Source organism: Ascaphus truei, chromosome 4, assembly GCF_040206685.1.
Source record: "Ascaphus truei isolate aAscTru1 chromosome 4, aAscTru1.hap1, whole genome shotgun sequence".
NCBI lineage: Eukaryota > Metazoa > Chordata > Amphibia > Anura > Ascaphidae > Ascaphus > Ascaphus truei.
The window spans coordinates 234722005-234734297 of record NC_134486.1 but is presented as its reverse complement, the minus strand read 5'-3'; the positions used below and the strand labels follow the sequence as shown (position 1 = coordinate 234734297).

The 12293-nt window shown below is 42.0% G+C and overlaps 2 protein-coding genes across 7 annotated transcripts in view; one reads left to right on the top strand and one right to left on the bottom strand.

The window, feature by feature from the left end:
• The first annotated feature begins 1449 nt into the window (after positions 1 to 1449).
• Positions 1450 to 4376, top strand: C4H6orf120 (chromosome 4 C6orf120 homolog). Of its 2 annotated transcripts, none has more exons than XM_075597046.1 (2): positions 1450 to 1605; positions 3003 to 4376. In XM_075597046.1, the coding sequence occupies exon 2, from the start codon at positions 3030 to 3032 to the stop codon at positions 3588 to 3590; it is 561 nt and encodes a 186-aa protein (XP_075453161.1). In that variant the 5' UTR covers positions 1450 to 1605; positions 3003 to 3029; the 3' UTR covers positions 3591 to 4376. The 2 variants fall into 2 exon arrangements, with proteins under 2 accessions (XP_075453161.1, XP_075453162.1); XM_075597047.1 differs by having other exon boundaries at positions 1481 to 1605; positions 2988 to 4376.
• Positions 4377 to 7145: 2769 nt separating this feature from the next.
• The window catches only part of PHF10 (PHD finger protein 10), a 29223-nt gene continuing 24075 nt past the window's right edge, over positions 7146 to 12293 (bottom strand). For 4 of the 5 annotated variants that reach the window (XM_075597042.1, XM_075597043.1, XM_075597044.1 and 1 more), the window contains 3 exons: positions 11207 to 11315; positions 8827 to 9015; positions 7146 to 7377 (listed from right to left, as the gene is read on the bottom strand). In XM_075597042.1, coding sequence (XP_075453157.1) covers positions 7292 to 7377; positions 8827 to 9015; positions 11207 to 11315 — 384 coding nt within the window. In that variant the 3' untranslated portion in view covers positions 7146 to 7291. Of the gene's footprint in view, positions 7378 to 8826; positions 9016 to 11206; positions 11316 to 12293 lie in introns of those variants that run through there. The other variant, XR_012801065.1, reaches the window with a different exon arrangement.

Genomic DNA, 12293 nt, shown 5'->3' with positions numbered 1-12293 from the left:
GAGTATGTAATATCCAATTTACAATTTATATTATTATGCATGTATATTCACTCAATTTTTCCTCTATATGCATCTGCATTTTGCCTTTAGGTTGGTTATAAACATTTATTATTATTATTATTTTCATAATTTTGTTAATTTAAAATGTTGCTATTAGGATTATAGTTGGTCGGATATATGGTTGCTAAAATAGCTTTTGAAAGTTATATGTTATTATCACAATTTTGTTAAGCTATGATTCTATTGTAACAACTGCCAGTGTCTTAGGAGGTATGGTTAGATTCTTAGAACCTGTTTTATTACTGTCTGTGTCATGGATTTTCACATGTGTGTTTGTTATTAAAGTTTTTTTATTTTCATTGAAAGTTTTTTCTGCCTCTGGATGTGTCCAGAGATAGAACTTAGTTGTTTATCTGGCTGTTTCCGTGGGAACGGGTGATGTCACGGGGGGGCGGATTCAGCCCGAGCATGCGCTCTGAGCTTTTGGCTTAACTGAGGGCAGACAATGCTTCTGTCTTGCCCTTAATAGATTTTGAGCTGAGCTTCGCGGCTGTGGATTGCGTCATCGCGCATGCGCAGAACGCCCTGGCGTCACCGCGTTTTGGCACGAAACAGGCAATTTGAATATTTATTTAAAGGATTCTTTGTGTTTGTTATGGTGACTCCTTGATAAAGTGCTATATGCACGAAATGCGCAGGAGGGTGTTACACCTCCGTTTTTTAAACTATGGACCAATAAAGCATTACATTTTATTCATTCCGTTTTTTGTGAAGCACTCTATTGGCTGTGCGCCACAAATCCTATTTTTGTCTACCCTGACCAATCCTCCAGCATTCATCTCCCTTTCTGTATTTCATCTCTTGTATTTACTCTTGCACTTCTCCCTGTATACCCGCCCCCCCACCCCCCATGTTTTCTCTATTCCTTTAATTTCCCTCCTCCCTGCAAGTCTCCTAACTTCATATCCCATTCTCCCTGTATCTATTCCGCTATATTCCTCCTCATCCCTACATATCCCCCTCATCCCTACTGTACATATCCCTCATCCCCATATATCCACCTCATCCCTACATATCCCACAGCGCTATCATATATCCTCCTCATCCCTTTATACTCATCTCTATATATCTCCCTCATCCCTACATATCCCTCTCGTTCCTATATATTCCTCATCCCTACATATCGCCCTCACCCCTACATATCCCTCATCCCTTTAGATCCCTACATATCCCTCAACCCTATATATCCTGCTCATCCCTACATATCCCTCAACCCTATATATCCTGCTCATCCCTACATATCCCTCAACCCTATATATCCTGCTCATCCCTTTATATTCCTCATCTCTACATATCTCTCTCATTCCTACAGATCCCTTTCACCACTACAAATCCCTGCACGGAGATATGCTTATGCACATGCCCTGCCTTTATATCCCCTCCCCTCTGCACGTCCCCTCCTCCTGACCCCGCCTGTGGTGCACATCTCGCGGGATCCTCCTCTCCTGCAGCTCCCGGGGATCCTCCTGCACACGCACGGCAGGGTTGGAGGCTGCGCTCTGTGCTCAGTGTTCACCTCTGGGGGGGATCACAGTTTCCTCTCTGGTGAGTCCATGCAATGGTGCTTAATGTGTGTGGGGTTTGGTGGTGACGCTGCTTCTTCCCTCCCCTCCTCCTCCAACAGTCACAGCAGCCTGGCTTCTCTATACTTTAATATAGCTCATAATCCTCAGAGGGCAACATTACCAGAAGGGGCGAGACACTCATGATTTTGTTCCAATGCTCCTTGTCTGACAACCAGGGCCCTGCTTCTGAGTTTATTATTCTCTCTCCCCCTCCCCCTCCCTTCTGCTTAGTGGGGAGTCAGTCCGGGTTATCATGTCAGATCTGAGGAAACCAGCTGCTGAGAAATGGACAATAAAATATACGGGTTTAAAGGCCACAATGGTGTGTTGCTGTGTCTGCTTATTTAGCTCTTTGATCCTTATAGGTTTTCAACCCCTTACTGGGTGTCCAGGCATATGACCTGAAGTAATACACTCTCCAATTAATAATTCAACCCCACTATGATGTTTGGGTAAGAATAAAGGTCAGGGTATTTATGTATAAAGATCTGCAGAGAAATGGTAAAACTACGGGTTCAAAGCCATAATTTTGATAGTGTTCGGTTCTCCCCTTGATTCCTTTGTTGATTTCTATCCTCTTAAACAGCCAGATTTATAACTCCAATATACATTTCGACCAGATTTGTTAAATTGTATGGCAAAATTTAAGGTCTATTTAAGCAGATTAATTTCTGGTTTAATACTACGCATGCCTAAATGACCATTGTCGGATGATAATTTCTATTGAAGACTATGGGAATTTTCAAAACAAAAAAGCCCTGAATGGCCAGTTTAGCCTGTATTGTATAGGAATACCCCCCTTGGGTTTTACTATGCTAAGGCTTTCCACCTGTTCGTTATGGCAATAAACATACTGCACCTTTTATTTCTCAGCATCTTGACACCAAGTTCAATGTTTTCTTCTTATTTTGCTCTTTGCGCCTTTACCTAACTTTCTTCGTTTTGTGTCATTGCAGGGGTGTGGTTCCAATATAATATTGGTATCCAAACTGCCACAATGCAGTTGTCTACTTATTGCTGCATGTGCTTAGATTTCATTTATTGTTGGTCACCACACAACTGCATTACCTCATGTAATGGTTTTCCTCCTGTTGGGAGGTGAGGGGTTAAAGCTATGTGGACATTAGCAGGACCAGAAGTACATATTATCTGCCATTAGATGGCAAAGGTAGTGTTTCCTGAACTGTCACATACTAGTCAACAGTAAAGAGTTAGTGAACCAGATCTGTGTGACTGTCTGAAACCCCAGAGAATTGGCTATCACACCAACCTAATGCATTTTGGGTGGGAATGCAAAACTGATTTGATCAGATAAAACACTGTATTTGAAGTAACAAATATTTTTATGGTAAGCCTGTTTAGTATTTCTTTTAATAGGATGTTGATGTCAAGCCCAATAGAGCTATGTTGGCACACTGGAGAAGAGCCCTTTTCATGCTTTTGGCAGTGCACGCGTTACTTATGATCGAATGCTACACAGATGACGAGAACCCTGATGAGTGGATGCTCCTTCATGTTGTCCAAGGTCAAGTAGGGGCAGGAAACTACAGCTACCTGAGACTAAACCATGAAGGAAAGATAATACTCGAGATGCAGAGCCTAAGAGGCGACGCGGATATATATGTCTCAGGTGCAACCCTTCACCCCAGTTTCGATGAGTATGAGCTACAGTCGTCAACCTGTGGGCTGGATGTTATCACCGTAAGAGATTATATCAGACGCCCAGTGGGCATCGGAATTTACGGCCACCCATCTCACATGGAGAGCGAGTTTGAAATTAAAGTGTACTATGACCCAACAATACAAGACGACCCTTTTGCCGACGCCGGTTATGACCCTGAAGAGATGGAGGCAAGTCAGAAGCAGCAGAGACACGCTTCTCACGACGCATCTCCGGATGACGAATCAATGCTACGGACTATACTGATAGGGATTTTGAAAATTATCCTTGAGATTCTATTCTAAGTGCTATTAAAACTCATACTAGTATTTGGTGCGCTCAAAGCTTATGAAGTCTGCAATTTGCAGTGAGAACTGGAATTTTCCATAAATAAAATAAAACAACAATGTTGAGGATGTTAGGAAAATGGAGAACAAACTATAGTGGCAGCAGCAGTGGGACATTTGGTCGCGGCCGTTTCATCGCAACCAAATGGCCCCCGGCACTTTGAGGCGACTCACCCCGCCACTTCCAAGGTACGTTTTATTCGTTTAGGGCAGGGGTTTAATTGAAGGGGTTTTAGGGTAAGGCACTTACCTTAGGGGTGAAGTGGCTTGCGGCGGCGGCAGCAGCAGCTTCCGGTGGCAGGGTGAGTCGTCGCAAAATGACCATGTCAAAGTGTCTTAGACCTGCAGCAGTTCCCATTTCTTATTTCAGTGTGGTGCCCCACTATGCTATCAGAATGTTCAAGTAATGCTACTGATCCCTTCCCCAAAACTTGCTGTAATATTTTCAGAACCTAAAGAGCCATATATAGTTTTGTAAGATGTGTCCCAATCCCCATACTGGAAGTACAACATCCACAGTGCTTTCAGAAGCAGCAAATTAAGCAAGTGATTAAGGGAGGCATTGCAATCTTTTTCTGTTGAACTTTTCAAGGCATTCACATTGTGTAAAGGGGTAATTTGGTAATTCAGAATGTATTTTGTGTAATAAACAAGAAAATCCAAAGCACATACAGACTGGAATCTGTAGGTATAAATCAATTTTTGTACGAAAATGGTATTGGGATTAAACTTTTATTAGCTGCTGTTGGCATTCTTTCCTTGACTATTTTTGCATTGTTCAGAATTAATATTTTTTGAGCGTTGGGTGGAGGGATATCCTTAAAACCTGGCCTGTTGGTGGCCCTTGAGGACTGGAGTTGCCCACACCTAAACAAGAGGGTGGTGTGAGGACAGCTGCTTAAAAATAGTGTTGTTTAAGGGTTTACAAAATAAAAAAAATTACACTACTTTTTCTTTTTAACAATCCATAATTGGGAAATCCTCCAGTAGTCCCGTCCCCCCCCCCCCCCTTCTATTTTGGAGAAACCATTGATAACATTTCACATGGGTGTCAAGTTTTGGAAGTGCTTGAACATTTAAAAAAGGAGCAGTTCCTCATACTTTTTTTTTTTTTTGTAACCCTCTTATTTACAGGGTGGGAACTGAGAGTGCCCCTGAGTCAAACACCACTACTTTCAGCTCTGAGGACCACCCCACAAGATACTGGGGAAGTTAACGGGTTTTAATCTCCCTCTGGGGAAACAAAATAGCTGCCAAATAGGAAGCGGCAACATAATCAGCTGTGGCTTCCTATTCGATGGGACACTTAAAAATAAAAACAGGAAGTAATGCTGATAACTTCACCAGTATATCAGGAACATATACAGAGCGGTCCCTGTTTCTGAATCTGGTGCTGTCTACCGCTGGAAGCCACCTAACTCTCCCGCCAATTTTGGAAAAATCCAAAAATTAAAATGGCTGTTTGGAGGGACTGGTCCGTTAAATGCTCTAAGTGTAGCTTTCTTAAGTAACCTTCAGGTTTGCGGCCGCATTCCTTCCTGACGGACAAGCTCCACAACCAACCCTAATATCTCCCCCTCCCGGGCCTTCTTTTAGCAAACATAAACACATTTGACAGCTGAGAGCACTCAGACGAATGGATGCGGTCGTTTTGCTGCAGACTTTTAGCCCCCGCTGGCCATTTCGGCCGCATGGTAGGTTACTTAGCGTTAGGTTAGGGGATTGGGGTAAGGTTTTTAGGGCTAAGGTTAGGGGCTAAATGTCAGCTGTGACCAAACGTCCTAGTCTGCTCTTTATATACATTATGTATAATAGGTATGAACACATGCACTATATTCAGACGTATTTGTAATGATATTCAGAATTAAAGGTATTGAGTGTCAATTAAACATATTGAAAATGATATGGTATGGTTTAAAATATGGCTCTGACTTTCCTGCAGCCTTTTAAATTATTAGCGGTAGTAGAACCTGCTAAAGCACAGTACCAAGTTGATTTGCCTTGTTTCTTGACTTTGGGTACATGCACTGAAAATAATGAACGCATCCCATTTATTGAGCATTGCCTGTGACATCCATTATTAAAATTACTTTCCTCAAGGAGTAGAAAATAAACTCTTTAGAATCAAGTTACAGTCAGACAGGAGCGGTGGCATTTCAAGCCATACAGTATGTGAAATAACACCCTTGTAAAATGTCAACATTGCAGAACATTGGTGACAGATCTGCTTGCACAGGCTCTTCCCTGTAACCAAATACATTGGAACACTTTTCTTTGAGATTTCTGGAAGAGAAAAGGCATCACTTTAAAACACAGCTCAAGTACAGTATTGCCAGCATAGTCACAAGTTTCCTGGTCTAGCCATGACTTTGCCAAGTTCATACTAGCGGCAGACATGCCAGACCAGGGACCGTACCCCACGCAACTTCAAAAGAAAGTCACACAAAGGGTAGAGCTGGCAACATTACAGTTTGTCAGGGATGGCCAATAATGGCCAGGGATGGTCAGGGTCAATAATGGTCAGGGATGCCCCCCCCCCCCCCCTCAAAGAATTTTACCATGGGTGGATGCCTCTGATCCTGCACCAGAGGGGAGCTGGGGCTAATGCAGAACTTGAGTCTGACGTATTGGTGAGGATGACGCCTGGAAGTGCCTTTTTGGGGGGAGGGGGGTGATGGTGGCAGGTGGCTTCAGGCCAACCCTGGTGTAGGTGGCACGTTCAAAATATTATTTTAAGATTTTAAAGCAGCAACCAGCAATCCAAAATTGTTTTTTTTTTTTTTTTTTTTTTTTTAAAGGTTGGGGCTAGAAATGAACTTAGTTTAATTTTCCCTCGTTGGCCTTGGTAATCTGACACAGTTAAAAAGGAGTTCTAATTCCACACTGGTCTAAAATCGCTTCAATCAAAATGATTATGTCAACAGTATACTGGCATCTCTGGACTCCAATCAGTTTGAGATTTTTCCTATGACTGCAATAGTCCCCGTCCTCCCAAAAACAAGGTTTAGAGCAACCAGACTTTATAAACCAATACGCTTTATCAACTTTAACAAGTCCTGTGCACCAACTTTTTTTGTTGTTAAATGATTGAAACAGCTTGTGGATGGTTCTATGATAAACGTGACATGTTGGTGGAGAAAATGCAGTGTGTTCAATAAACTATGCCAAGACATTGCAGTGTGACGGATCCTCCCATAAGCTTATGACTTTACACCTCGCCTTTATTTGATGAGGTGTATCCAGTACAGAAGCTAAATCCAACACGGAGATATGAACTTCCAGCCACTCCTGTGCAAAGTAAAAGTTGTTATTTTTACGTAATGTTTAAATTCCATGAAGACAACGAGGTGTTATGCATATTTCATGCTATTTCTTTCTTTTCAACTCAATGGTATGAGGTATTATTTTGTAAAACAAAAAATCAATAGTATATGCACACACACAAAAAAAAAAGAACAAACTCTACAAACATTATGCTTGAATTCATGCCAGGCTCTGGTCTGCTGGGCAAAATGTAATAAAATGGACACTTTTTTTATTTGGTGTAAAAACGTGAAAAAGTGGTACAGATTTGTTATTCTTTTTCAGCACAGAATGTGGTCATGAAGCACCGTTTTTAAAGGCTTGTGCAATTGACTGCACGTGAGTAAACATGGCCCTTATCCTTCTTTACTGTTTTTCCCTCTTCGGCCACCTTTCCTTGGTGTGGATGGAACGTTTTGACAACAGTCACAAATCCAACGACCTTAAAAACACAAATGCAGAAAAGGTTTAATGTAATGTGATAGAGAGCATCGATATCCTGAGGAAAAGTAGTGTAAGGCCTCGGGCCGCGCTGATCAGCGCTCCTGCTCTGCCTCGCCTGCTCAAACTGGAGCTTTTTTGTGTCCTATCAGGCGAGGCAGTGAGCACACTTTGGGGGCGGGGCAAAGGCGAGGCGGGACTAGTCCCTCGCTCCCATTGGATGTGAGCAGACACGTAACCGCTCCTCCACTTCCCTGAGCGGCAAATTTTAAATTTGCCTGTCTGCTCAGAATTTCTCAGCCTCCCACGCATGCGGAAGCAGCTGCTAAAGCTGCGCTGATGACAGATGCAGGGGGTAAGTGCATCTGTTCAGCGCGGCTCAGCACAGCCCTATCTACTATGCCCCAGGCCTAAGTATATGTACAGACGTAATAAGACTTACTGTCCCCAGCACCGCAGACCTTTGCTTGTGCTGGGTGGGGTCAGTATCTGCTGGGTGCTGGGGGCAGTATCTGCCGTGATTGCACTGCGAGGGGTCCGTTCTTCTGAATAGACCTCACAACAGCATTACCTTTTAGGCGAGACTTGAAGATTGCAGTCCATTGACGATCCAACAAATTTATCAGAAGTGGATATATTTTCCAGTGAAAAATTGGCAAAAATTGCACCGTTCTACTCTGCAAAGCAAGTTAGAGATCGATCCAAACAGACTCAGCAGTAACTGCTGCAAAAGGTGCTTCTGCCAAGTACTTATTTACGGGGCTGAATACTTCTGCAACCAGTATTTTTCACTGACATTTAATCTCCTCTAGCAGTTTTCAGTTTAACCACTACAGCTTTGTACGAAAAGTTTGATTGAAAAAAATGCGCATACATTATTTTATTTCAACAACTTGTGAGAATATTGGTAGGGGGTGGATACTTCTGCAAGCCACTGTAGCTGCCTGTGGGGTTATTTTTTTCATATCCATCTCCAAGGTTGCGGGCTTGTAATGCTCTTGACAAAAGGATTACATTAAATGACCCTTCCTTATGAGAAGAAAAAAATAGTATTTAACTAAATAGTTTGTCGTATTGGATGTAGCATTGGGGCTTTTTTGTGTACATTAGGCCACTTCCCAGACAGATATCCATCTCTCTCTATATGTGGGTGCAAGCTTTCTGGGACCATCTCCTAGGGGTACTAAATACATATTTTTTTTAAAACTCAAAGGAAACTTGTAAACATCATGAATTTAATGCAAGCTTAATTGTGTTTGTGTATTGATATTTATATAATAGATCCATACACAAGATTTACATTCTATAATGAATTAAGTAGAAATAGCCATGTTAGTCCAGATGCAATACTTCAATATTAGGTGATAAAAAAAGCTATCACCTAATACTGAAGTATTCATTTACTCTATTATATAAACTTAAAAAAAAAAAAAAAAAATTATGAACGTACCTGATGGAAGAGAGCCGAGCCCAACACAGAAAGTATGATAGCCACGATCACAGTGATCACAAAACATCATTTGCTCCTCATGGTGAGGCTGCCCACAAATTATACAGGTTTTACACTCCATACACTGCCAAGGATATTTCTTTATCACAGTGACCAGTTCTGGCGACATATCCAAGCAGGAAGGGTGACCTAACGGATAAATCAAAACATGCATCTTGGTGAACATTCAAAAACAGCCATAGTAATCCGCCCGTTCATCAACCTTTTCTGCCAAAAAGTTAAAGTTTGTGTGCATATTTAGCACAATAATCTGCATTTGCGTCTGTAGTGTAAGATTGCGCATGGCTCCCAGAGCGCGCCATGGAACCTAGAAAATGTTCTAAGCATTCTCAAGCTTTCCTGCACATTGTGAAATTAAAAGAAACAGAATGGGGGCTGTTACTGGAAATTCGGCAGTCTGATTCGACCAGGTTACTGGTTGGTTGTGGCAGTCAGAATACTCAATGGTGAACAATACACTCAAAAATGTCAGACTGTCAGCTTAGAAAATGGATTCGTATATAATTGCACTTGTACAATAGCTAAACATTATTTTAAAAAAGCCGTAAACAAGGTCTTGTCAATTTACTAAACAGTGAGCCATATCAAAGCTACTGCAGTGAAAATGTAATCCTAGATTTGTTTGAAAATTCTGCCTGAAATGCCCAACATTTATACTCCTTTTGAGAGAAACATAAAAGTTGTACCTTCTGAGTACCAAGGGGCCTGCAATGCAATACAATGTGACGTTAATGATTTAAAGGGTTAAAAATAAAATGTAATCCCATTTTCTATGCAACTTTAGCTAAATTGTCACATATTTGGGGCAGCTTCTACACATCTATTAAGTGTGCACAGGATCCTGCATTATTCACAAATTATATCAAGACCAGCTCCAATAATATTCCTTTGCGTCAGTGGTGGCCATATGTATAAAAAGTAAGCCTGGCAATTGAAGTGCTCTTTATTATCAAGCTGCAACTAAACAGTTTTTTCCCTGATGTTACAGACTGTCAGGTCGCACGCAATTTCAGTCATGGAAGCGGTGCCAATATGTGTCTATTTGTCCAACTTGAAAGAGACAGAATCCCTATTGATGCACACGCTTCTACTTATATTGAAAATAAATACATTTTATTTTATATAGAAAGAAACACGTGTCAATTTTAAAACCTCAAACAGCGCTTATGTGCTTGGTGAATATTTGCTATTCTCCATGAAGGGGATTAATAATTAGTACTCCAATGGTGAGCTATAATGTTACAATCCTCATGCTAATATATAGCCGGAAGGAAATTCTCATACTCAGTTGCAATGTATTATTTGTGTAAAAATATACAACATTACAATCAGAGGATAAATGGGAAGCCGCCTATGAGAGAGAAACACAGGTTTCCCCATGCGATCTGGTGATATTAAACCCTCTCCCGTCATCCTGTCCATATTGCTGAACAACCGCATTTGGATCACGAGCCTGCTACTAGATAGTTACCAGTCCTCTCCGTCACAGCCAAGGTCCTATACACGAGACATTCTCACAGTCTACTATTAGGCTAATTGTGGAGCTATGAACCTATGTGTTTCTCTCTCGTAGGCTACAAACAGGGAGGCACCCGCTTCCCATTTATCCTTTAATTCTAATGTGGTAGAATCCCATCAATAAGGATTCTCCCTCTTCTGTGTTTTTCATATGTACCTTTCCCAGATAGCACCCCTCTAGTAAGTAATTACAAGGCCGAACAGGGACCTTTTTTCTGTTTTGAATTTGTCCAACTTCCCAGACTCCTGACAACCAAATCATAAGGCTGCGGTCCCAGTCATGTCTGTGACACGTGCGCCCGGCAGGGGGGAGGGCGGCGCGTGCACAGCGCTAACCGCGATCTGCGGTCTCCAGGAGAGAGGGATGCTTGCGACGGGAGGGAGCGTGGTCGGGGATTTGCGGGGGCGTGGCCATTACGTCACGCGGCTGGTTCTCCCTCATTGGGTGAGCCGCCGGTGGGGGCGTGGCCACGCCTCTGTCGCAAGGTTTGAACTCAATTTCATTGAGTTTAAAAAAATCTTGCAGTACGGCGCGGCTGCACCTTCAGCGTGAAGGTGCGTACTGGGCCCTTCCCCATTGAGGGGCGGTGCTTACACGCACAGCGCACGCCGCGCGCACAGGCAGTTACTAGGACCGCAGCCTAATGTGCATCCATCCCACTGTTTTAGGTCAAACACCTTGGATTACTAAACACTACAAACCCTGATGGCAACTGCATTGCAGAACAATGTACTTTAATGAATCCAATCAGCAACGAATCAATGCCCATGCAATTACAAAGTAAAGCCGTCATGGACTTACCACTGTTATCACACTGGAAGCAGTGTATCAGTTTCTCAGACCTTGCTTTCTTGGTGACGTCCTTACCCTTCAGACAAATTCCACATATAGCATTTGGATTGACCTTTGGCTGGAAGGGTAGAGAAGGGCTATAAAATCATGTCATAAGAAACCAATGTGGGCTCATTCGGATCTTAGATAAAGCTCTATTTCAACACTTTTATATCAGTCATCACAGTTACAGAGCGGTGTGTTTTTAAAGAACTAGTCGGAACATAAGCTGATCATACACCTCAAGATCCATCAATATATTTAGCAATAGGTTTGCTTTACACAATAATTACTGCTAACTCATGTCTTCGGTTTATACATACAACATATATGTGTAGATTATAAGGCTTGACAAATGCAACCAAAGTGCCATAATTATAGCAAGAAGACTATAAAAGAGGCCAAACGTACGATACATGCATTGGCACCCATTTAATATGCAATAAAGCAGTCGTCTCCTTTGCTCAGAAAGATTTATGAATGGGGCTACAATCTACCGGAGCAAGGGAAAGATGGTTTCACTACATATTAAATATTAAATAGTGCCATATTGACAAAGCCTAACAATCTTCAACCAATGAATGAGACATTTAAAGCTTCTGCAGAATGCTGCTAGCTAACGGGGTCCAAAATATAAACGGTTAAGAGAAGCCAATGACAGAATATGGATCGCAAGGTGTACCACTCACTTTGTTCCCCAAACACTTCAAAACTATATTTCAGGGGGTGGGGGAGGAAGGGAGGAAGAGACACAGGTACTGACTGCCGATCATTTTTCAATTGAGCATTGCTCAGAGCTGTGTTAATACCGAGCGAGCACACTTAATATTTGTAGAATCTGTGGATCGCTTTCAAACACAAAACCAGAAGGCACAGAAAATATCCCCATATGGTGTCAAACATGAAACTGATGAACAAAAAAAATGTCCCTGTAAATAAGTGTTGGAACTGAATATATGATTACCAACTAGCAGATTATGTACAGAGCCTCCTGAGAAATTAAGATGCTGCACTATAAAGCAAAACTGGGCATGGCCATATTGCACACCCTAAAAAC

Bases quoted from the DNA above. Each gene is read 5' to 3' on its own strand.
- C4H6orf120 (XM_075597046.1), top strand. From the start codon at position 3,030: ATGTTGGCACACTGGAGAAGAGCCCTTTTCATGCTTTTGGCAGTGCAC.